The sequence below is a fragment of the Phlebotomus papatasi genome, chromosome 1 (assembly GCF_024763615.1).
Source record: "Phlebotomus papatasi isolate M1 chromosome 1, Ppap_2.1, whole genome shotgun sequence".
Lineage (NCBI taxonomy): Eukaryota > Metazoa > Arthropoda > Insecta > Diptera > Psychodidae > Phlebotomus > Phlebotomus papatasi.
The window spans coordinates 41,528,866-41,553,150 of record NC_077222.1 but is presented as its reverse complement, the minus strand read 5'-3'; the positions used below and the strand labels follow the sequence as shown (position 1 = coordinate 41,553,150).

The 24,285-nt window shown below is 31.9% G+C and overlaps 1 protein-coding gene across 9 annotated transcripts in view; it reads right to left on the bottom strand.

Moving 5' to 3' along the window:
• The window catches only part of LOC129799756 (sex determination protein fruitless), a 205,680-nt gene that overhangs the window by 28,498 nt on the left and 152,897 nt on the right, over positions 1-24,285 (bottom strand). For 4 of the 9 annotated variants that reach the window (XM_055843958.1, XM_055843957.1, XM_055843959.1 and 1 more), the window contains exons 4-6: positions 22,801-23,115; positions 16,432-16,611; positions 6,333-6,456 (exon numbers count right to left, since the gene is read on the bottom strand). In XM_055843958.1, the coding sequence (XP_055699933.1) occupies positions 6,333-6,456; positions 16,432-16,611; positions 22,801-23,115 (619 nt within the window). Of the gene's footprint in view, positions 1-6,332; positions 6,457-14,626; positions 15,375-16,431; positions 16,612-22,800; positions 23,116-24,285 lie in introns of those variants that run through there. The other 5 variants (XM_055843954.1, XM_055843955.1, XM_055843953.1 and 2 more) reach the window with 2 other exon arrangements.

The following is a 24,285-nucleotide window of genomic DNA, read 5'->3' as shown; positions in this document are numbered from 1 at the left end:
ATGTTTGGTGGTGCCCCAGTTTCTCCTTCTAAACTAATTTTGGGCACTTATATTTTACAGACAAACTGAAAAATAAAACAGAAACCGCAAGTTTGAAATACAAAAAGTACAAGAAAATTTACTTTAATTAAATCCTCAAATTGAAGCTCAATATAATTCTACTTTAACACAGCTTTAAATTATAAAGCACAACAAAAGTTTCCATCGAAGTATACTCGACCTCATGAATTCAATGCTAAGCCTCTCTTAACTCTGTTCATAAACTGACTTTCTTCAACCAATAAAACAACGGCATAGAGTAAAAATTAATTAATTAAAATTTCATTGGTTTAATTCCCTAAAATAAAATAGATAATCATAATAATCTTCCACTGTACAACCAATTACTACAATTATCTTGTATAATGAGAGTAATATATTTATTGTAAGATAAAGTTATTTCTTTATTCAGAAGTAGAATATTACCACGATTGTCGTTTTCTCTTTTGAAAACACAAGAAAAATTCACATTGTTTTTAACGTTTTAACAACTAATTTCAAACGATAATCATAGTGAAGTTTAACTTTCAGTTAATAAAAGAACTACTGGAATACGATAATTAAGGGAATTATTACTATGATAATCATGATAATCGTGAGAATTATGTCCAACACAATAACTTTTGTTTTGTAAACATGTTTTCGAAACTGCTTGTGAGAGTGAGCGAGACGAATAGATCTAGATCTCACTCCCTCTCATAGGAACCTTCAAAACATGTTTACAAGCAAAAGTTATTGTGCGCTACGCATTACATTGCATACGATAATCATTGTAAATTTTTAACCGTGTCATTTTGATCAATGCTTCGCTTGCCTTTAACAAAATAAAAATTGAAATACTTTTTTAATTATCCAGTGACAAAAAGCGACATATAGAACGAATTTTATTGGGTGACAATCATTCAACTTGTTAAACGATTCCCTAAAAGATAGTCTATCGAAATGTGGAGCGACAAGCTGAAAAAAATAACGAATGCCAATTCATTTGGATCCAATAACAATTTATTTAAGTTTACTACTAGTAACACTATTGCTCTTTCTGACGTTTTGGTAATTTTATTAGAAATATCTAACGATTTGGTGTCGCTTCATTTATAAAAAGAGTTCATAGCGGTAGCCAGAGGGATGCGGTTTAAATCAGTTGTATACGGTTGTAATCGCTCCGTGAAACTAAATTGCTTTAAATCATAAATAACAAATTTTTATGGCTTATTGCATTTAACGTCCAAATTCGAGCATTCTACGAAATTTATTCACGATACCACCCCAAAATCAACTTTTAGAGAAAGTGTTCTGAAAAACACATTTTCCATCTATATAGAGGAAAATGGTCTTTGGCAAAGTTGTAAGCAATGAATTACATCAAAATATTCTAATTGGAAACCTATCTATCATATCATAAGAAGAAAAAATTTACGTTTTGTCATATTTTAAACCATATATTCCTTAAAAAATTTATTTGGGTTATGATCCAATTGTCCATATAAACGAATAAGGGCAACAATTCCTTTTTGAAACTGTGCCATGTTCTAAAACCAAGATAAACTCATTTTGTCTACACATTTAAGAATGTAGAATAACGTAAATTTACTTGGTACAGTAATCTGATGTTTTCTGTGCGCTCACGGTCGGAGTTTGATCACTTGAGAGAAATTCGAAAAAGTTAAAATAACATTACGGAAATGCTAATTTTACCCTGCAGAATTGATCCAAAATAGGTGTAAATATTACCCTTTTTAGGTGTATTGGGGGTTAAAATTACCCTTTTTCATGTTAATTTTACCCTTAAAAGGGTGTAAAATTAACATTAAAAAATGCTGATATATTTTTACACCTAAAATATGTTAAAGTTATGAGGAAAAAAAGGTAATCGCACCCTCTTTTTTTCTCAGTGATTATTTAAACCGTCTCGAATGGCCTCTACACACTGGAGAAATATATGTCCATATTGAAGCAAATTCCGTGTTCTTGTGTAGGGAAAACTATTCAATATGGACATATTTTTCTCTAGTGTGTAGAGGCCGTAAACGGTACACAACTATCAATATGCACGAAATGCTGTTTAGCGTGAGATAAAGTAATTTGGAATCATATCTAATTTGAAATTTTGAGATTTTCTACAAGTTTTAGATTGGAAAAAGGGAAAAAAAAACAACGAAGTAGTATTCTCGAATGTAAAGTCCTGTACTTCTTCGTGGCTTTCTTTTTCTCTTTGGCCATCTGAAACAGTGATAAAATCTCAAAATTTCCAAATAGAAATGATTCCGAATTACTCCATCTTGCTCTATATTCAAAAACTTCAAACAGAATTTCGAATTTTCTAACTAAAAAAAGTGGCAATGCGTTCCATGTTTTGCGAAATAGTCGAAATCGTGCCTTAGATGCTATAGGGGTAGGTGATACACCTTTGAATTGGGGTAACTTTGAAATTGGGCTTTTCCTCTATTTCTAAAATAAATTGAGGCTATTACAATGTAACTGACTGAGCATCACACTTGGTTTGACGAGCTGAATTATATCATGGTATAGTTCAGTTTAATTTAAAAACAGAAGAACAAATCCTACACTGGTAAAAATAAAAGGATCAAATTGATTCTTTTGCAAAAGATGGATCAAATTAACATGTTCTATTATGATAAATGTGCATTCAGAGTTCGAAATTTGATCCATCCTTTGCAAAAAGATGATCGAAATTAGGATCAATTTGATCCATTTTTTTTACCAGTGTAAGGTAAAGTACCCTTTATTCGACCGGTTCCTCTATTCGACCGGTAGATTTATTTATTCAATTTAATTATATTTGCTATAATATTTTGTGTATGATCTAACATTAATAGGTCAATTATTCTTTAAATAATACGTATCAGTGACAAATTCATAGAAATTGATGAAATTCACCATCAAATATTCAAAAATTGACCCACCGGTCGAATAGAGGAACCCGGTCGAGTAAGGGTACTTTATCTTAAATCAAAAGTACGTCAATTCAAAAGTGTCCCATTTCCTCTACCTCAAAAGTTATTTCGCATGATATACCGTGATTAACCGATTTAAACCGACGATTCACTTAAAAGATCTCCTAATGTATTTTAGGATTACCATGATAGATATTCGAATAAAAATCGGCTATCGATTCATAATCGATTCATAAGAGGTTAGAATCCGTTAAGATCTGTCAGAAATTCCAAGGCCTTTTCAAAATTCGGGTATAGTTCTAAAAAAAATAGAAATAACCCAAATAACCACAGTAAAGGCTGTCAAAAGCTTTATTCAATGATATTTAGATTATAAAGAGATTAATAGGGACAGAAAAGCCTCGTTGCCTTGATTTCTCTTACAAGCAGGAGAAAACTGATACATATTAACATTCTAAAAACTTCGAAATTCGAATAGGAAATACTACAGCTATCACGCGGACGAAACGAGAAATAAAAATATATTTTTCCTTGTGCGAACTCTAAATGCGAATGGCCATAAAAATAAGTTTAAAAAATAGATTTTTTTATTTAAGTATTCCTAAAACTTTTGAAGATTATAAGCACCACTTAATTCCTCTTCTAAACGAAATTGTTCTCTGTACTCAAGTTCAAAGCCGCGTACTGTCACATTGCAAAGTGATATATTTCAATATATCTTTTATCTATGTATGTAAAATATTTATTTCAAAGTTTAGTGATCTTTGGTCATATTGATATAATAATAAAACATACTGTAACAAATTATAAGTTCAGAAAATAAATAAAAAATAAACGAAAAAATGGAAATGGTTTTTCCAAAAAGATAATTAAAAAATTAAAAAATGCTTATATGGCAATTATAATCTAATGAATTATATTTTTAATCTATTGCTCTCTTTAATTTAAAACACAAACTCAACGACATAAACAGCAATCTACAGTATTATAAAATTCGGAGGTTGAATTAAGGGTAATAAAATTATTTAACCTTTTAATATATTAACTCTTTTTTTATAAGACATTTTATGAATATCTTTTCATCAATATTAATGGCAAAAATAAAATTAATTGCAATTCTGACGAACGATCTAATTAATTGACTAAAATATTCAACGAAAACTTCTTCATCAAAAACATAAGATATGTATACAAAGAAAAAGCGCACATTAAATTATATTTATGATACAATTGAACGAAAATAATCTCATTGTTCCTAATATCAGTTTCAGCAACTTCTTCTACAATTTTTCAAATTATTTCTATTTTAACTATATAAGTCCCCAGGAAAGACGAATTAGCTGGTGGCATCTAAATTTTCGCTCACAAATTTTGCTTCCATTAAAGTCATGTTGCATTTTTAGTAAATATCACAATTAGTTAATTTCCGCTGTAAATATCTTCTGCATTGTACTAAGTACTTAATGCAAGTTTAATTTAAAAGGTTTCATCGTTTAAAATTTACTAATGAACAAACACTGGTGGTACGTTTAATAAATTCTTCCTCAAAGGGAAATATTTTTGCGAAAAATGTAATTTCTCATTCAGTGATAAACTGTTTTTTTTCTCGTCTTGTGTGAAGAAGTATCTAATCTAGTATGAGATTTTAGGCAATCTACTATTAGCCACCTGTCTCAAAAATCATTCATAAATTTTGGATTATATAAAACGGGCATTGAAATGCTTCAATGAGAATAAAATGAAAAATATTATTGGTGAGGCATTGTCTTTCAGTCAGTTGTCATTTCACCAAATTCATTCAATTTATCACAATAAAATAAATTTTAAATGCTTTTTCTTTCACCACAATTTTGTTGTTATTCGCGCTTGTTTATGAAAGTGAGAATACGAAATCTCTCTCTGTCGGAAATATATTCATTTACGTAGGACTTTCAATTTCAATTGCATTTTTTCTACAATTCCTTTTTATTTATTTTAATTCATCTTCTCTTAATGATGAATAAATAATGAAATTATTATATGGAGTTTGGTAAAGGGAAAAAACACAATTTAGTTTAAAAGATTTTGTTTTTCCTAGTTCTTCTTAGTTATTTTTTTTTGTAGTTGAATAATAAATATTTTTCTGGTATAAAATAAATGACAAAAGAGTCCATGCTTCATGCAAATAAAATAATACAGAAAGACGACAATTCTGGATTTTTTTTTGGTTGGGCGAAAACATTTTACTTTGAACACATTAAGTGAAAAAGTGAGAAAAATCCAAATTTCTCGCCATGTTGTTTTTTTTTTGGCACCAAGAATAAGTATTTTCCTGTGATGATAGTATGATAAATGTGCAAAATGTGTGATGTAAGTGTAGAGTATAAACTCAATGCACCTTCCAGGTAAATAAGATAAATAAAGCCACAGTAAGAGAGCACTAAGGCAAATATATTAATTTATAATGAGCCAAAAAAAAGTAGAAGATGAAAATAAAACAAAGTTAATAATTTGCAATAAATCTACAGGAGAAGCAAAATAATCTTTTTTTTCTCATGGACCCTTCCTAAGCATAGTACTTTTTGCCTAAATAAATTACAACCAAAAAAAAATAAGTGAGAGCCAATTGATTGCGTGCCAAGTTATTTCTTAAATAATATGAAATAAGAACAAAATAAATTGACTCTCTTATAATCTTTTCCTCATCACCATTTCAGTTGGTAGAATGTACAAAATTACATTAACTATCCAAAAACACCCACACGAATTTGCTAATTAATACTCTTCTCAAGTGTATTGATTGATTTAATTAATTTTTTCAATTATACTTCACTTTTATTTTATTTTATATGCCTGTCTTTGCGACGTCAAGTTAATGTATTATACTCAAGACAAGACATCTAAACAAAAAAAATTACTAAAAAAAAGCACAACTTTTTTAATGTTGTAAATATTGTAAAAAGAAAATAATAAAATAAAATAAAATCCTTTTAAAATTATACAAAAAATATATATAGTAAATAAACAAAACCTGTAAAAACATATAAGCTTACGAAGAACTATTAAAAACTAAATTAAATATTTTCTAAAATATACATATATAAATTACATACGTTGGAAAAAAAATAGCAGGAAATTTTATTGTCAGTTCCGAGTTAGGAAGAACATTAAGCAAATTTCCCATTTCTATGCTTTCTTTCTTGCTCTTTTAATAATAATACACTTCTCTTGGAATATTTTTTTTTCTCTTCTTTTCTTTAAAAAAAATACCAGAGTGGATAAAGGGGGACTTCAATATGGATAGTTAGTCTTTTTCTCATCTCCTTAAAAGTATTTGTCTTATAAATAGTGAATAGAGAAAAGTGAAAGAAACTACAGGACTAATTAAGCAACACTCACCATCGATATTATCACTGTGGTCCATTTGAGGATGCTGCGAGTCATTTTCCGAGGTCTCCACTTGTAGTCCATGAGCCGGAAGTAGACTTGTCATATCCTCAGGATGCAGGGACATTGAAGTGGGCTGCAAAAAGGCCGACAAACATTAAACTTCCCTTCAATTTCCTTCGACAACAAACGAGTCATAGAGCACAAGACCAGAGATCAAGGTATTTTGACGGCATTGCATCAATATTCTTAAAGAATTGAATACAATACCCTTCTTGGCACTACAGCCAAATAGCACAAGAATCACATTAAATTTTCATCGAGGTTTTCTACAAATTTTATGGATCTTACTGCTAAAAAGCCTCGTGGATTTCTAAGAAATTTTTTATAAGCATTCTACGAATACAAACAGGCTTTACCCTAATATCATAAAAAAAATTAAAAAACCTAACTTGGTTCAGGAAAGTTGATTTAGTGGTAAAACTAAATTAGAGTAAGGTGGGGTAATTTGAAATCATGTCAAATACGGAACTTTGAGATTTCCTACCAGTTTTAGAAGGCAAATAGAAAAAACTACGGTGAAGTACTCTCGAATGTAAAATCTTGTACTTCTTCAAAATATTTTTGCTCTTGGACCACCTGAAAACCTGAGAATATCTAAAAATTCCAAAATAGACACGTTTCCAAAATACTCCATCTCACTCCAGTTTTAAAAAGAAATCATAAGCTATTTAAATTTTTAATTTTTTTTTGTGGGCCAAATCCAACGTTTTATCCATAAATTAATCAAGTTTTCAATTTTTAATCCAGTTCTTAACGAGAGTCAAAGATTTGTCATGGTATTTAAGGCTAGTTCCGTGTATACAAGAGGACCATATTCTCGAAATGCTCTATTTGATTAAGAAATTGATTTAACAGAAGTAAAATGAGGTAAAAAGGCGACTCAGGCTTTGCGAAGTGCTCGAATTCATAACTTAAATGTTATACCTCAGAAGTACTTTTGCATTATTTACCGTTGACCGGTTATCAATGGATTCGAATCAATTTATAAATCAATCAAAACATCGAAATATCGTAATTGAATTTTGAATAAAAATTAGTTATCGGTTATGAACCGTTTCATTATCGGATTGCAAATGGTTTAGGCTTGTCAAGAATTGCAAGACCTTTCCAACGAGCCCAAATGTGTTACTATTCGGTTGAGAAATACGCTCTCTAGAACCTTTTTAACCCTTGACCTTGAAAAATCATTATAAGGAATAATTCAATAGTATTTCGTATTTGGACGAATGTTCGCCAATGTAACCTCCTAAATACGTCCAAGAATGAAAAACAAAATTGCACGATGTCTTTTCGAACAATACCCCCCCCCCCAGAAAATGGATTTGTTATGGAAGGGGATACGAGGAAAATGAGGGGCATATTCATGGTACCAGGAGAGGAATTCTATAACGATATGACAATGTCATATGACAAATTTAAAAACTTTTATGTAGTAAATTCGGAAAAATTAATCGAAAATCAGATTCATATCAGTTACTCAGAGCTTAATAAAGCTCGTTACAATGGCCATTCGATACTCACTGGGCTTTAATGTTGTCAGGTTCTCAAATTTACTACGAAAATTTGTCATATGACATTGTCATATTGTTACAGAATTCCCCTACAGGATCGACTTATAGGGGGGTCCCCTGAAGGTCCAAAGTCACTATCTCTAACCGTTTGGCTCTAGGCGTGGTGACGGCCGGATTTACAGCCGAACAGACGAACAAACGGACAAACAGCGTACCATTATTCCTCCGAAATTGCCTGCAACGCGAAGATTTTTCGAGAAAAGTGGTCCCCAGGGAGTCGAAAGTGGGAATTTTAGGGTAATGAAAGAATCGAGAGCGGAATCATCAGCTCTCAATTCATCTAATCATCAGAGGAATAGCGAATAATGTCCAACGCACAATAACTTTTGTTTAGTAAATATCTTTTGTTTAGTAAGATCTTGTCATCTCGCTCATTCTCATGGGAAATTTCCAAAACATGTTTACAAACAAAAGTTATTGTGCGCTGGTTATAAAAGCGCAAAATTTTCAACAACTTCTTGAGCTTTCATGTTTCAAATTCAGGAACCGTTTAGTTTTTTCTTTTAAGATGGAAAAAACACTTGATCGGCATGGAACACTTATTGACAATTTCACCAAAATGTTGAGATTTATTTAATGTATTTAATAAAATATAAACCGTATGACATTTTTCCATTCATCAATGCCTCCCTATAAGGACAAGAGTGCAAAGTTCTTATCCCAAGTGGTAGAAATTAGAGTGCCAATAGGTCAGTATATGATTTTTTAAACTGCCAATTGGTGTACCTTCGACCCTACTTCTTATTGAGTTTGCTACAACAATAATATGCAGAATATTCGCGGTATGTGATTTCTCTGAAAATTCCTATAAATGTTGTTGAAACTCTTTTTGTACAACTTTGCAGAACAGCCAAGGAGTAGATTAAGAACATGAAAAAAAACAACTCATGGTATATCTCCTAAGAACCTTGGAAGCTTGAGGACAACAAAGAAAACACTTTCTTTTACATACATATTCTCAAATCTATTGAATTGAAATTTCATTGCAATTCTCTTTTGAAACATTTCTTGTACAAACGATACAGATGCCTTACTATCGACATTCACAATAATTGAGATACCCCTTAATATGTATATATTTCTTATAACATCAAAGTTCAAACTTTTGTAGGGTATTTCTATTTCCCATTCTTTTGCAATTCTTGTAATTTCTGCAAAAATATTGTTGCAATAAGAAAGTACAAAAATAATTCAGATAACTTTCTAATTGCGTAAAAATCACTTCGTCAATCACAACTTTTCACTCACTTCTCTTCTTCACGCCTGAAAGTTTCTTTTTCATTTAGATTTCTTACTCAAATCTTTTTTAGCAGTTTCTGCTGCAAACCCTGGGATATAGAAATCTATGCTTTTCCCTGGGAAAAAATTCCATCCCCAAGTATTTGCAAGATAACTACTGTGTACACTCCTTTCATTTCAGAATCAATTAAAGATTTCTCCTCAAACGCTCATCTCCGGAGGTAACTTGGGAATATTAAACTTCAGTCGGAAATTTGTAGTGCATAGAGTAGTGCTTTCTGACATGTCAAGCTTTTCGTGGTGATAGGAAAAGAAATCAGTGGAGTAAACTTTCAAATCTTATTATCAATAAAGTTAACATGTGAATGTTACAATTAAATATTTTAGCTGAAATTTTCAGTCATGTTTCCTTTTCATTAACCAAAAGTGAAGTTCAAAATTTTTAAATCCAATTGTCTAAAACTTTATTTAAAATGCATTCCCCAAAACTGAACTACAGAAAAAGCTTAAAGTACCTTAAACAGCAAGAAATAAATTAATTTTGTGACTTAAGAAAAGTGATTCAATATTTAAGTTTAAAATATGTCTTTGGTTTATTTTTTTTAATATTCAATATAAACAATATTAAAAATCTGTAAGAATAAAAATAAAACTAATTAAAAGTATTAATAATACAGCAACAAAAACTCATGCATATTTTTTACTGATTTATGCCCAACGCACAATAACTTTTGTTTGTAAACATGTTTTCAAAATTTCCTATGAGAGTGAGCGAGATGACTAGATCTAGGTTTCACTCACTCACACTGAAATGTCAAAAACATGTTTACAAAACAAAAGTTATTGTGCGTTGGGCATTATGCTCAGCGCACAATAACGTCTATTTGTAAATATGTTTTCGATATTTCCTATGAGAGTGAGCGAGATGACTAGATCTAGATCTCAATGACTCTCACTGAAATGTCAAAAACATGTTTACAAAACAAAAGTTATTGTGCGTTGGGAATTATGCCCAACGCACAATAACTTTTGTTTAACATTTCAATGAGAGTGAGTGAGATCTATATCTAGTCATCTCGCTCATTCTCATGGGAAATTTTGAAAACATATTTAGTAATAAAAGTTATTGTGCTCTGTTATGCCCAGCGCACAATAACTTTTGTTTTGTAAACACATTTTTAATATTTCAATAAGAGTGAATGAAACCGAGATCTAGTTATCTCGCTATCTCTCATAGGGAATTTTGAAAATATGTTTACAAAATAAAAGTTATTATGCGTTGGGCATTACATTCCTAACCGATTTAAAATAACTCAGAAATCACTTAAGAAATTGCCAAAATATGTTACAAAATTTATGTAAGAGTTTCTTCTGTAATATAATTTGGTCTTGGGATTTTGAGATTGTCAATCTTCTTCGTTACGAAAGATATTATTTTGACTCACTTATTTTCCAAAATCTATGCATTAGTGAGACTTTCCGAAATGTCTACAGGGCTATTTAGATATATGCTAAAGACAAATCTAACACTTTATGTCCAATTAGTCTTTTCTGCCTTTTCTAATGCCTTAGATCACTTCCGACTTAAACTGAGAGTCGGCTTAATGTAATTATAATCAAAATAATGATTTGACTAAATTCCAATGAGTTCTCTACTAACTATGACGTTTTATGGCTTAAGACGAAAGACAGATTATTCAGAAACTGATCATAATGTAATCTGATCATTACTTTGATTACAATTGTATTAAGCCGGCTCTAGGCTTAAGCCGTAAGTGTGTCCAAAGCATAAACCAGCGAAGAAAATTCTCTTGCCAAAAATATGATTTTGAAATATAATTTAAAAAAAAAAATAAAATATAGAAAACTGGTTTGCGACACTAGAGAAACAAAAAAATACTCCATGCCTGTCAATATTTATTCCAGAATTTTGGATAATCTTCGCAAAATGGCCCGAAAATCACATTTCCCTGTGAAGTTATTGTGAAATTGACATTTAATGAAGTTTTAGAATGGGCTGATAAAATTCCCTCAAGCACAGTTTCTATAAAAATCTACTCATTTGAAGTCTCTCATTAAAATAAATACCCATTTTGTCACATCTATCCAAATGTTCCCCAATTTCAAATCAATTTAAACTTATCCTTAGTCGATTGAATAATACGCTTTTGCGATTTCTTAAATCTTTGCTCTAAGGAAGCCACCAAATGGAATAAAAATAAAGCATATCGAAGGATTCCCCAAAGGCTCCAAATCGATATCTTTGAAAAAGGATTGAATAAAGTCTTAATAAATTTTTAAGTGAAACGTGAGTGGCAAAATTATGTGATTTTTTGACAGGAAATCTCAAAATCGCGTAATTTGAAATTCCAATATCAAATTTCAGAAGTTTCAGCGAGTTTGACTGGCAGACTTAAACCCTTTGGTTTGGTCTCTAAAGACTCATTTAGTAATGAACGATCAGGTAAACGAAATTTACATAAATCTCCACTAAATTCTTGATTCTAAACAAGACATATTATACGACTTATATTTTTGATTATCTTAGATCAGCAGACTAATTATTCCAAAATAAATATTGAGTCAATGTGAGTTAAATTTTGTAGAGATTACAGATCGGGGAATAGACAAATGTGTGACTCGTATTATATTCGCGCGTAGATTTTCCGGTATTTTGCAATAATCGCCAATCTGCCGATTTTTAATATCAAATCGGCGCCAATTTGCCTCTCACGGTTCACTACGAATGATTATTCAACCCTTGAAGCTAAAAAAAGGTACTCAGTACTAATTTATTGAATTCGAATTTCCCCACAAATATTTTGTCAAAAAAAAAAGTTTTTTCACTGCAAGCAATTTCCTTCAAAAACGCAATTTTTTGAAGAAAATTGCTCCCAATGTGCAGAGGCCTTTATAGACAGAAATTCAAGAAAAAAAAGTATTTCATTTTTTTCCTTTGAACTTTTTTGTTTTTTAAGGACTCAGATGTTGAAATATAGTCTTTTTAGATTACAAAATATATATCAAGATGTCAGTCGAATTTGGCCATAGATTTGATGTAGAAGTTTATGGGTAAATGTTGATAAAAATAGATATTAAAAAAATTAGAGTAAGCATTACTTTATAAAATAAATTCACTTTGTTCAACGTTATGACAAAAAATACTCAGCTAAAAATGGCAAGTCTTCGACAGAATCTCACAAGTTGTCAAAAAAAAAAAACGTAAACAAGGGATAATATATCCGTTATTTAAAAAACAGTGTTAAAATTATATTTTTTAAGTGATTCTTCTGTTAATTTGAGTTAACAGGTAATTTGGGATAATGAAGCAACTTAGAACTGTGAAATATTTCTTCGTTAAATATGAGCAGACTTCTCAGTGTGTAGGAATAGGGAGTGTATGGGGCCATTAGATAGTAATGACCTCTACACTTCTGAGAAATTTATGCCCATATTTGGCATTCCTATTGGCCTCTACACACCAGAGAAATTTATGTCCATATTGAAGAGTTTCTCCTAGATAAACGTAGGGAATTTACTTCAATAGGGACATAAATTTCCCTAGAGGAAATAAAAGCCATAAGAAGCTCAATTTTATGATTAGAATAAAATCAAAGGATTATTTCTTTCTTTTTATCCAGCTTCGAGTAATACGAAAGTTCCACTGAATTCCATCCAAAACATTCGAAAATGTTAAACGTTTTGAAAAGTATGTGTAGTCTTGAGGAATAATGGATACACTCATTCCTTGTGATACTTCCTATAGCCTCTACACACTAGAGAAAATTATGTCCATGCCGAAGAACTGCTTACGTTTTTGTGCGCAGAAAAAAATATTTTGTAAAATTGTTCGTAATGTTTATTAATTACCCCTGAAGATTTCGGAAATGCTCGTAAATCGTATAAGCTACTAAAAATTTTAAAGATTCAGGGAGATCACCTCCTTCCGGGCGCGTCAGTGGCGTTTCTTTTTTCAGGGACACGAAAAACACACAGGATTATTTGCCAAAGCTTTCGACGCTGCAGTGCGCCTTCCTCAGTGGTCAAACTGTGATATTGTCTCTGAAAATAGTCTTAAAAATATCTCCACTACTCCTAATGAGGGTACATAGGGAATTTTGGGATATCTCTGCAGAAATATCCCAAAATTCCCTGAATCTCTGCAGAGATATCCCAAAATTCCCTGTGTACCCTCATTAGGAGTAGTGGAGATATTTTAAAGACAATTTTCACAGACAATATCACAGTTTGACCACACTCAGGAAGGCTCACTGCAGCGTCGAAAGCTTTGGCAAAGAATCCTGTGTGTTTTTCGTGTCCCTGAAAAGAGAAACGCCACTGACGCGCCCGGAAGGAGGTGATCTCCCTGAATCTTTAAAATTCTACATAACGTCAGTTACCACTCGAAAGCTACTAAAAAGTTCGTAAAGTTTTGTACTTTTTCACAAACATTGTAACATAATCACTTGACGAGCATTTTTTGTTCTTTTACAAACATTTGTTCGTAACTTTTTGTTTGTCTGGCAAAACTTTACGAACAAATATAAAAATGTTACGAATTTTTTTTGTGTGTTTACGAACATTTACGAACAAAAGTTTGTAAAAGCACAAAAAAAGTGCTCGTCAAATGATCATTTTACGAAAAATGTTTGTGAAAACAGTACAAACTTTCACGAAATTGTTTGTAGGTTCTATACGATTTACAAGAATTTCGTAAGTCCCCAATAGGTATTCACAAACATTTACGAACAATTTTAAGAAATTTTTTTTTCTGCACAGGAGAAACTGACAAATGCGAACATGAATTTCTCTAGTGTGTAGAGGCCATTAGGAATTCCTACAATTTTGTTTTTGAAAAATTTTCAATATTTTTCCACCACTTCCAGTCATATTATCTGCCCTTTGTGGCCTCTACGCATTGTAAGAAATTTTCGTCAAATTGAAGTATTTTGACGTGATTTATTTAAAAAATTTCTTACAATGTGCAGAGGTCATTACTGTGTTATCACACTTGCACATTAAAATTGTAATATGATTCACATTAATTGTCGCTGGTGAGAGTCCAAATGTGTAATTTGTGTGTTTGAATCATTTTATATTCAAAATTTGATCTATTTGTTGATAAAAAGGTAGACTTGGCCCGCAAAATTTGATATAAATTGATTTATAGCATTAATGCGAAAAATTAATGTGATTTTCTCATTAATTTTTTAATGTGAAAAATATTTATGGTTTAGGTAAATTTAAACTTATTTTTGCAGGCCAAGTCCACTTATTTATCAATAAATAGAAAAACCCTAAATATAATATTAAGTGGCTCAAAGACACAAATAACATATTTGGACGCCCACAAGTGACAATTAATGTGAATAACATTAAAATTTTAATGTGCAAATGTGATAACGCCGTTAGTGTAATAAGTAAGCACCTCTAGCACTTCAAAGTTCATTTTTTTATTATTATTTGAAATTCAGAGTTTTTTTTTTGGAAATTTTCTGTTATTTAACAATGCAATGAAGAAGAAGGAAGTTCACGCGTGAAAGGGAATTGATCAGGTTTTGCCAAAGGCTCCACCATCATCATCGCGTCCATTGTTGCGTTCTTGTGCTTCACGTTCCCTACACATTCTGTGTGCCTTGCATTTATCGTGATGGTTGACAATCTCGAGGCGGAAGTTGGAGTTACCCTCCACGAAGGATGTCCGTATGTCAGGGATATCGTTGCACCACTTTCGACAATACGTACAGAACATAATGTTATTCTGCTCGTCAAATTGCAGCCAACTGAACTGATCCAGCCAATTAGGTCTGAATCTACCACCCTTGCGACTTGTAACTGTAGTCCCACCCTGAGCCGGACGCTGTTGAGGACTCGAGGAGCGTGTGACCGTATCATGGCGGTCAGTGTTGTCCGGATATCGAGCCACAATTTGCCGTAGACTTGTACTATCCTGCACTGAGCTGCAACCCTGTTGGGTCAGCAGATACATCTGTAGGGTACTACTGACAGTGGATGGGTCAGAAGTCGGTGGCCAAGGGCTCTTCGTCTGCACGGGTGACTCCCTTTGGGAATGCTGTGGCTGCTGTTGTTGGTGTGGAAAACCAATAAGTGGAGGTAAATGAGGTTGGTGTTGTGTGTGTTGTGGAATAGTACCCTGCCTAGTGAGCCACCCCACAGTTTTCTGTTAAAATAAATCAAGAAGGGAAGGACTTAAATTGCTGAGAGGCCAAAATCTCATCTCTCCAAGAAAAGAAATCACTTAATTTTCATCTTTCAAATTGCTTCTACTTAGATTTTTTCTTTTTCACGGTCGATGTTTCACACACAAAATCAATTTTAATTTTAATTGATTTTATTTATTTATTTATCATTTCTTTTTCTCAATATTTTAGTCAAAGAAATTTCTTTATCAGATTTAATCCTTGCAGCTGTCAAGAAATTTGCAAGTATTTATCTAGCAAAGATTTTCTCTATAGCAAGTACGAAGATAAAAAAAAATAACTAAATCCTTCATCCTTCTCATTTATTTTTCTGCTTTCGCCACAGAAAATTGACGTGGAAAAACTGTGTTGTGTGTATTTTTGGCATATTCTCTGTTGCTGGACGACTCCATTGGGAGTCACAGCAAAACAAGTGGTGGTGAAGTCCCTTCTTCTTCATTTTCATTGCATTTCCGCATATTTTCTCTTTCTCTCTCTCTCTCTCACACTTTAACCTTTCTCTTTGTTTACAAGAAGAAAATTTCCTGAGACACCCTTCAATATAAATATCTCACTCTATATATTGCTCCTTACAGAAAATATACAAGAGAAAAAAAAAGAAAATGTTGTGTTAGAGCATTAGACTGTCAAATAACGTTTTGTGGTAGAGATGAAATCAATTTTTTTCTTACTAAAAACATGAAAAAAATAAATAAGATAAAATAAATATTGAACCACCGAACCGGTCCAAAGAAAAAACCTTAAGATAAATCAATAATAAAATAAGATGATTTATGTACAAAAATAAAAAACAAAGTCAAAGAAGACAACTCTTGCATCCATCAAAAGGAATTGATCCCTGTTCTCGCCTCAACATTACATTATCAAGATCAACAGCATACACAAGAGTGTTAATTGTGCAATGTCCAAGACAAAGCGGCAGTGGGGGGAGGGAGGGGCAGTACTTGGTATACGGGTGTTATGATGTTGGTTGACTAGCCATATATATGATTTTTGAGGTAAAAGGGAATAACTCACCGGAAGTAATTCTGGTGGTAAACCAGGATGATGGCCCATATCAGGTAATTCTTGTTTAATGCTAACTGATTGATTGGCGCCGCTGGCATTTAACGCTGGTGAATTTCGGCGTGTGTCTTCTCCTTCCAGGGGATTTAATTTTGGCAATGGACTGGATTTATAACTACTATGCGACGATGCCTGCAGAACATGGGCGTTAAAAGACAGGAAATACATGAATTATGTGTACTCCAAAGTGCCCTTTTATCTCATGTTATGTGAAATTACAAAAAAAGGACTTAACATAAGTGTGACTATATTGCGATATATATTTCAATTTAAAGAGTGTCATAATGTTTAATTTTCACGTTACTATAAAGCCCTCCCGTTGAGCTTTTAAAAGAAGGACGACTTTTACGATGTTCTTGAATTTTTTTCCACTCAAGAAAATCTACACAATTTTTTTTTATTAACTTTTAACAATAAATGCCTTTAAGATATGATTTTCCTGGAGGTACAAAAAGGGTAATAGAAAGTAAAATTGAATGTTGAGTTATGGTGCTATTTCAATGAAAACATGTTTCTTTTTAGTTTGTGACTGTTTTCAAGTGCTTCTACATTATCGACTCTTCTTTGTGTTGGTTCCTGTTGCGACTTTCTATAATGATTTTTAAACCACGGCAAGGATTGAGGAAAATAGTCGAGACATGAATCAACAGAAAAAAGTCGATAATGCAGAAGCACTTGAGAACAGTAAAGAGTAAAATGCTAAAAAAAAGCATGTTACAAATTCTACAGCAGAACGATGGCAACGTTCTTTTGCAGATTGTTTTTTTCACCGACCTATAAACGATCTAAACTGATTTAAATACCACCTTACTGGCTCTCTCTAACTCATAAAAAATTTAAACTTGAAATCTTTGAACGTAAAAGTTAATTTAGTGGAGGATGGGGTAGTTTTACGCAAGCATTTCAAAAATAAACATTTTTTAAATGAAAAATAATTATTAGAAGCTGTTTTTTATATTTTCAAATAGTCAATACTCAAGAGAAGCTAACAAAGCATAGTTACTTCGAATATGATTCATATTCGATTAGTACAGTGCTGCCTCTCTATATGCACAGTTTGGGTACTTTTTTTGACAGTTCTCTCTCTGAATATGCACAACTTTTTTTGAAATTCCCAACGGTTTTTTTCTTTCTTTTAATAAATTATCATTTTTTATTCTTCTAGAATTTCCCGTGTTATTTTAAATATAATATGAGACAGGAAAAATAAAATTGAGAAAATTAAAAACAAGAAAAATTAGTTACCAAGAAAATAATTTTCTTTATTACTTTGTCAAAATGTAAACAAATTGATTTTGAATGCAACCGACATAAAAGCTGTGCATATAGAGAGTGTGCATATTGCATATAGAGAGACAGCACTGTAAATGAGTCCTCAAAAAATGTTCTTCTGCGTCAAACTGCTCCACCCTCCCCTAGTCCGCGAATAACACTAAATATTGGCAGTTCCTCCTTGTCTCTACCTAGTACTTTCAACAACCACTTCCGAAAATCGCAATTATCATTTTTTGAATTGTCATATATATGTATTTATTTATTCAAATAAACAACCTAGTTATCAAAATTTTTTGTTAATTAACATTTTTTGCTGCTTTTTAATTGCGTCATACAGAGACACAATGTACTTCTATAAATGTTTATTTTTTTTCTCATCAATTTATATTCACAAGGAAGTAGTTTGAAAAATTCCTGGTGGATATAAATATTTCACCGTTAATACTGGTTTCGTACGGACTGCTAAAATAGCCAACTAACAAGGGAGCGTAGGACAAAATGTAGCAATCTAAAAACTTCAAAATTAATCTTCCAAGAGCAAAAAAGTAAAGATTTAATTATGCTATTCCAATGAAAAATGAACATGTTTTTTTATTAGCACTTTACTGTTCTCATGAGCTTCTACATTATCGACTTTTCTTTGTATTGATTTCTGTCGCGACTTTTTAGTGGTTTTGCAACATGGTGAAAACTGGGGAAAATTGGCTAGACAGGAATCAACAGAAAAAAGTCGATAATGCAGAAGCACTTAGGAACAGTAAAGTGCTAAAATAATCATGTTCATTTTTTATTGGAATAGCACCATAATTTTTTTATCATAAAATAGCTTAATTGACGTCTTTTAGAGTTCAAAGTATTAAATTAGTAGCATTTTGAGTCCTATTTTCTTACAGAAAATTTCAATTTCGCTCAATATGTTTTCTACAAATAATGAATTACTTTACCAAAGAGATCTATCTCCAGAAATTCTCTTATCAAAAATTTACTAGTCAATGTCAAATTAGTAGAAGAAATTTATACTAAAAGCCACAATTTCTAAACTGCGTACAGTTTGCCTTATCTACCTTTTCTAAACCATCGCAGAGACGTTTCTTTCCAAAAAATGATCTTGAAAAATAACTTTAAAATTACATTTCTCATTAAATAATAGATAAAAAATTGTTTTCTAAAAGCAGCAATTGAGATAATTCGGAAATTTTCGTGTTATGGATTTAGCTTACCGTAAACTTATATTTCTGGTTTAGAAAGAAATATCGGCGATTTTTTCGAAAAAATTATTGCCGAGGTCGTTTACAATTTTAAAATGGTGTAATTCTTGAAAATTTGTTTCTTTGAAAATTAATAAAATTTTGTTCGTTTTCGGTTTATTGTAGGCCAGTTTAAAAAAAAATAGTTAATAACTTTTTCAGAAACAGAACCCAGTCAAAATCCCGAAAGCCAAAATCCCGAATAGCCAATATCCCAAATAATCTAATATCCCGAAAATCCAAAATTTTGAAAAGCCAAAATCCTGAAAAGGATAAAATGTCTAACCCCAAAATCCCAAAAGATCCAACAGGGCCCAAATCCTGAATAGCCCGAAACCACAATTCTTGACATTTTCTGTTTTTTGGAAAATTATTCCATAGATTATCCTCTATATAATTTTGTCCTTTTCATGATTTTAACCATTTGGGATTTTGGCTTTTTCGGAATTTTGACTTTTCGGGATTTGGATCCATTCTGGATTTTAGCTATTCGAAATCTCGACTTTTTAATCTGGTTTTGGACTTTCAGAATTTTGGTTTTCGGAATTTTTACCCTTTCGGGATTTTTGGCCAACACCCGTTTAAAAACACACATCCAGTAATTGAATAATCTCCACTAAACCATTTTTGAAGAATATTTTCAATAAAAGTATAATTTTAATAAATTTTGAAGTATTATTATTATCTCCTGAATTCTGAGATAGATCTGGAAGGGTTAAATCTTGATAGCAGTCTTTATAAAGTCTGATTCTTATTCTCCAATATAGAACTTTCATTTTATAGCGCCAAATTTAGACCCAAATAGAAGACCTTTCGCATATTTCTAAAGGGAAAAGGGCTTTACCGTAATGTAATTTAACTGAAATTTGTTGTAAGACGCAGCTTCAACTAAAAATATGTAAAAAATTCGCATAACAATTAAAGCCCACAGGGAGCGGTGTTATAAGATTTTTTTTTGCATATTTCTAAAGGAATTTGAGCTATAACACTAAGAAGACGAGTAGGACATCGGTGACGTTTCGAGGATGGATGTCCTCTTCATCAGGTCTACAAAATCATTTTTAACAATTTTAAGAATTTTGTGGTAATTTTTGTCTAATGATAATTTTTTGTTTTTGATAATTTAGTTTGATAAGATGGTGAACTTCAGAGTGAAGATTTGTAAAATAAGTTCAAGTGCATTGCAGCAGCAGAATTTCCCACCTGTACGTGATTTTTCCTCCATATTCGAAGTAAGAATGAGAAAAATGAAATGTAACAAAATTATCAAAAAAAAATTCTTAAAATTGTTAAAAATGCTTTGTAGACCTGATGAAGAGGACATCCATCCTCGAAACGTCGTGAAGAATTAAAGAGAAAAAGTCAAGGAAGGTCTAATTTTCCGTTCACAATCTGCTACAACCTATTAGACCGAAAAGAAAATTCCTCCAAAACCGTTAAAAAATGGTTTTCTTTTTGTTGTACGATTCGTTCATAAGGGGTTAATGTTAACGCAACTGAATTTAGCTCTGCAAAATGATTGTGAAACTGAATAAAATAATTTCAAGGCACAGCCACTCTGCTTCCCTTAAATATACGTGAAAATTATGTATAGCAATTAAGGCCCAAAGCTCAAAATCGGAGGCAGCCAAAATTCCGAATGTTCAAACTCCTTAAAGGGATGAAATTATATGGAGGAAAATGTTTAGAATAATTTCCTAAGACACAGAAGATTTCCCTTTGCGTAAGTAAGCGCGGGAGCAATCGTGGGAATAGCTATGATACTTTTAGGAAATCGAGATTTTGGCTTTCGAGATTTTGGCTCCTTCCGGATTTTAGCTATCGGGATTTTGGTGTTCGGGATTTTGACTTTCAAGATTTTGGCTTTCGAGATTTTGACCGGAACCCGCTCAAAATAGCCGTGTTTCCTCTAAAAATTATTAGGGTTTTATTTAATTTTAAAGCTGATCTCGATGACTGTTTAACCTTTAAATATTGTAAATTCTGTAACCTTGTGATAAATGAGGTTGTATTAGCCTTTAATTCAGTGCAGGTTTTTTTTTAGATATCGGTGACCAAATTACCACTTAAGGGTTCAATCTTTAACCTTTTTCGTAATAGAGGTATTCATCATTGTGAAATTCAAGTTTATAAAATACTTCTATTAGTTTGAAAACTTTCATGAAGGATAATTTTGAACCAAACATTATCCATCCGTTATTAATTACTTAATCCTACACTGAGAAAAAAAGAGGATGCGATTAACATTTTTTCGTCATTACTTTAACACTTTTTGGGTGTAAAAATACATCAACATTTTTTAATGTTAATTTTACACCTTTTAAGGGTAAAATCAACATGAAAGAAGGGTAACTTTAACCCATAATACACCTAAAAAGGGTAATATTTACATCGTTTTCAGATCAATACTGCAGGGTAAAATTAACATTTCCGGAATGTTATTTTAACTTTTTCGGATTTCTCTCAGTGTACACAGTGTACACAAAATCGGTGTAAATATTACCCTTTTTGGGTGTATTGGGGGTTAAAGTAACCTATTTTCATGTTAATTTTACCCTTAAAAAGGTGTAAAATTAACATTAAAAATATTGGTATATTTTTACACCTAAAAAGTGTTAAAGTTATTAGGAAAAAAAGTTAATCGCACCCTCTTTTTTCTCATTTATACAATTGTATACAATTCTTTTAAGTTTCAATGTCTTTTACAATTTTCCTAGATTTTTACTCTCTGTGAAAGAACTCAAATATTTTAATGCTGCAAAACGCGAACTTTACAATATAATAAGAATGAGAGTTATTGAAGTATGTAAAATAATCAATATTTACATTGGTCAAAGGTGAACTTAAAATTGATGTTAACTGAAAAACTTTCAATTCTAAATTTACAATTTGAACTATCTATATAAGATGCCAATTTAAATTCCAAGCGCTAATTAAAACTAAAGAAACAGTAAAACTCCAGAACGGGCGATTATAGTAATAATACGAGAGCCTATTGATTTCGATATCATTAGTTTGCCCCAGAGTAGTTTTGGCAGGCAGTAATAAAAGATATTATAAAAAAAAACCGAATCAAAAGAGCGATTGAAATCTCTATTCTTTTCTTTTATGAACCATGAAGATGCTCTCGAAGCAAAACTCCAGTTTAGAGCATATACGGTCGCTGAGGGCAAAAAGAAGCTGACCTAATCGCAACTTTCTCCAAAAAAAAAAAGATTGACTATTAAAAGATTCAAAAAAAAGTCACTATGATATGGGTATTTTTGGCACAGAAACGAATAAAAAAACGTCAACATTCATCAATGTGTAAAATTGATTTTTTTTTGTCTTTTCCAACCCAAGAAATCACAAAACTCGTTCCCCTCTGGCGTCATCATTGACCACTCTGTGTGGATGCTGGAAGATTTTTCTCACCGGTGTGAGCTGTGGACTGTTGGAATCAAATACGGAGAAAACTGCATTTACGGTTATAACGGTTCGGGTATAGTGAATTTCGCGCGCGCGCTACATTGTAATTAATAAATGATGAATTATTGTAATGAAATAGACATTTTTGTTCATGGCCAAAAATTCATCTGAAAAGTCTGTAAGTGTATGTGTGTGGCAAAGTTTGCCACTTGATGCTCTCAATTTGCCATTAAACAGAGAAGATATATATCGCAATTGAGCCACACTGATTGATTTTTGATTGCAGTGCCGAGGCGAATATGAGAGGGAAAATTTGTGAATTTTAGAGAGAGATATTGTCTATAATAATGTGCTTATTATTATTAGAGGGAAGATACACAATGAAACTCACCTGAGAATCCTGAGAATAATGCCTTTCTTGGACACTGGCGCCACGCATTGAATTATCACAGTTTAATGAATTTTCACGTTTCCGCTTGCTGCTCCTGCTGCTGCTGCTCAGGTGATCCACAGGTGTCTCCCTATCGCGGTCTTTACTCTCCGAATTCTCCTCACGATCGCGGTCCAGCCGCTCCCGGTCGCGATCTCTGTCCCGTTCTGTTTTATCATAATGTTTCATAGCACCACTCGCATTCGTTTCTGAATCGCGATCCCTGTCGCTCTCTGGTCGGTAGTTGATATTGTTGTTGTCGGTCAAACCGCGTACCTGCACCGGAACAATACAAAAAGAAGAAAAAATCCCATGCTAATCAACAATACTCATCATTAGTATCACTAAATGGTCAGAGTTGCCTAACATCCATAGATTGAGGATAAAAGATAAAAGACATCTATTCTAATTTAATGTCAATTAATTGTGCACACACAAAAAAAAGTGTCCGTTAAAATCATCAAGCAGTTCAACTGTCTATCATCACTTAATTATTCGCCAATATGTATGTCATTTTCTCCATCGCAACTTGTCGCAATCTTCAACGGTACGCCCATCAATTTTAGTGGACAATGATCCCTCTTTCTCTCTCTTTCACTAAAGATGTCCAAAGCACTAAACGGTTATAATTTCTCTGCAATATTTAATGTTGCTTAAATGTTGTGCCCTGAGAGCCCCAATAAATAATGTGACTAAATTGACTTTGGTAATTAATTAGAAGTGATGGCACACGTGAGATTTCTGTTCTACTGCTTCTAGCAATTACTAAGCCTTACGACAGATTACTAAGAACGATATGTAAATTTACAAATCTATTGAAATTTCCTCATTTACAATTTTAATTAAAGATAAAGTAAATTTCCATGTAAATCTCTTAGTGGATAATTTGTTGGATTAGATCGTGAAAAAAATCCACCAAAAAATATCTTTTGTCTCCAATCCTAAAAACCCAAAACCCAAAGATGTTATAAAGTTCTATTTGATAAATAAATGACAGATAAAGGTAAAAATGAATTTTTACAAATTCCATTATAAATATTACATTGAATGTCATATTCTTTACATTTGAAGTTATAATCCATTTTTTTTAAGTTTTAAATGAAGTCAATCACTCTATTTTCTAAAAAAAAAATGTTGCGTTCTTATAGATGTTATAGACGGTATCCCAGACAATTCTCTCAAATCTTAAATAGGGGAAACTGGGGCACCACCAAACAGGGGTACCACCAAACACTGCGATTTTTTAAATAAGTATAAGATTTCAGAGAATGAGACTTACATGAAATCATAGATACTATAGGGATGCTTGTCCAGAAAAAGAATGATCCACAGAGTTCAAGTAGTTTAGAAATAAGAATCTTTTTTCGCAAAATTGCGAGATTTTGATAATTTTAGTCAATTATATATCTACCTGGAAAATAAAACTGAAATAAGTTACATCAAATT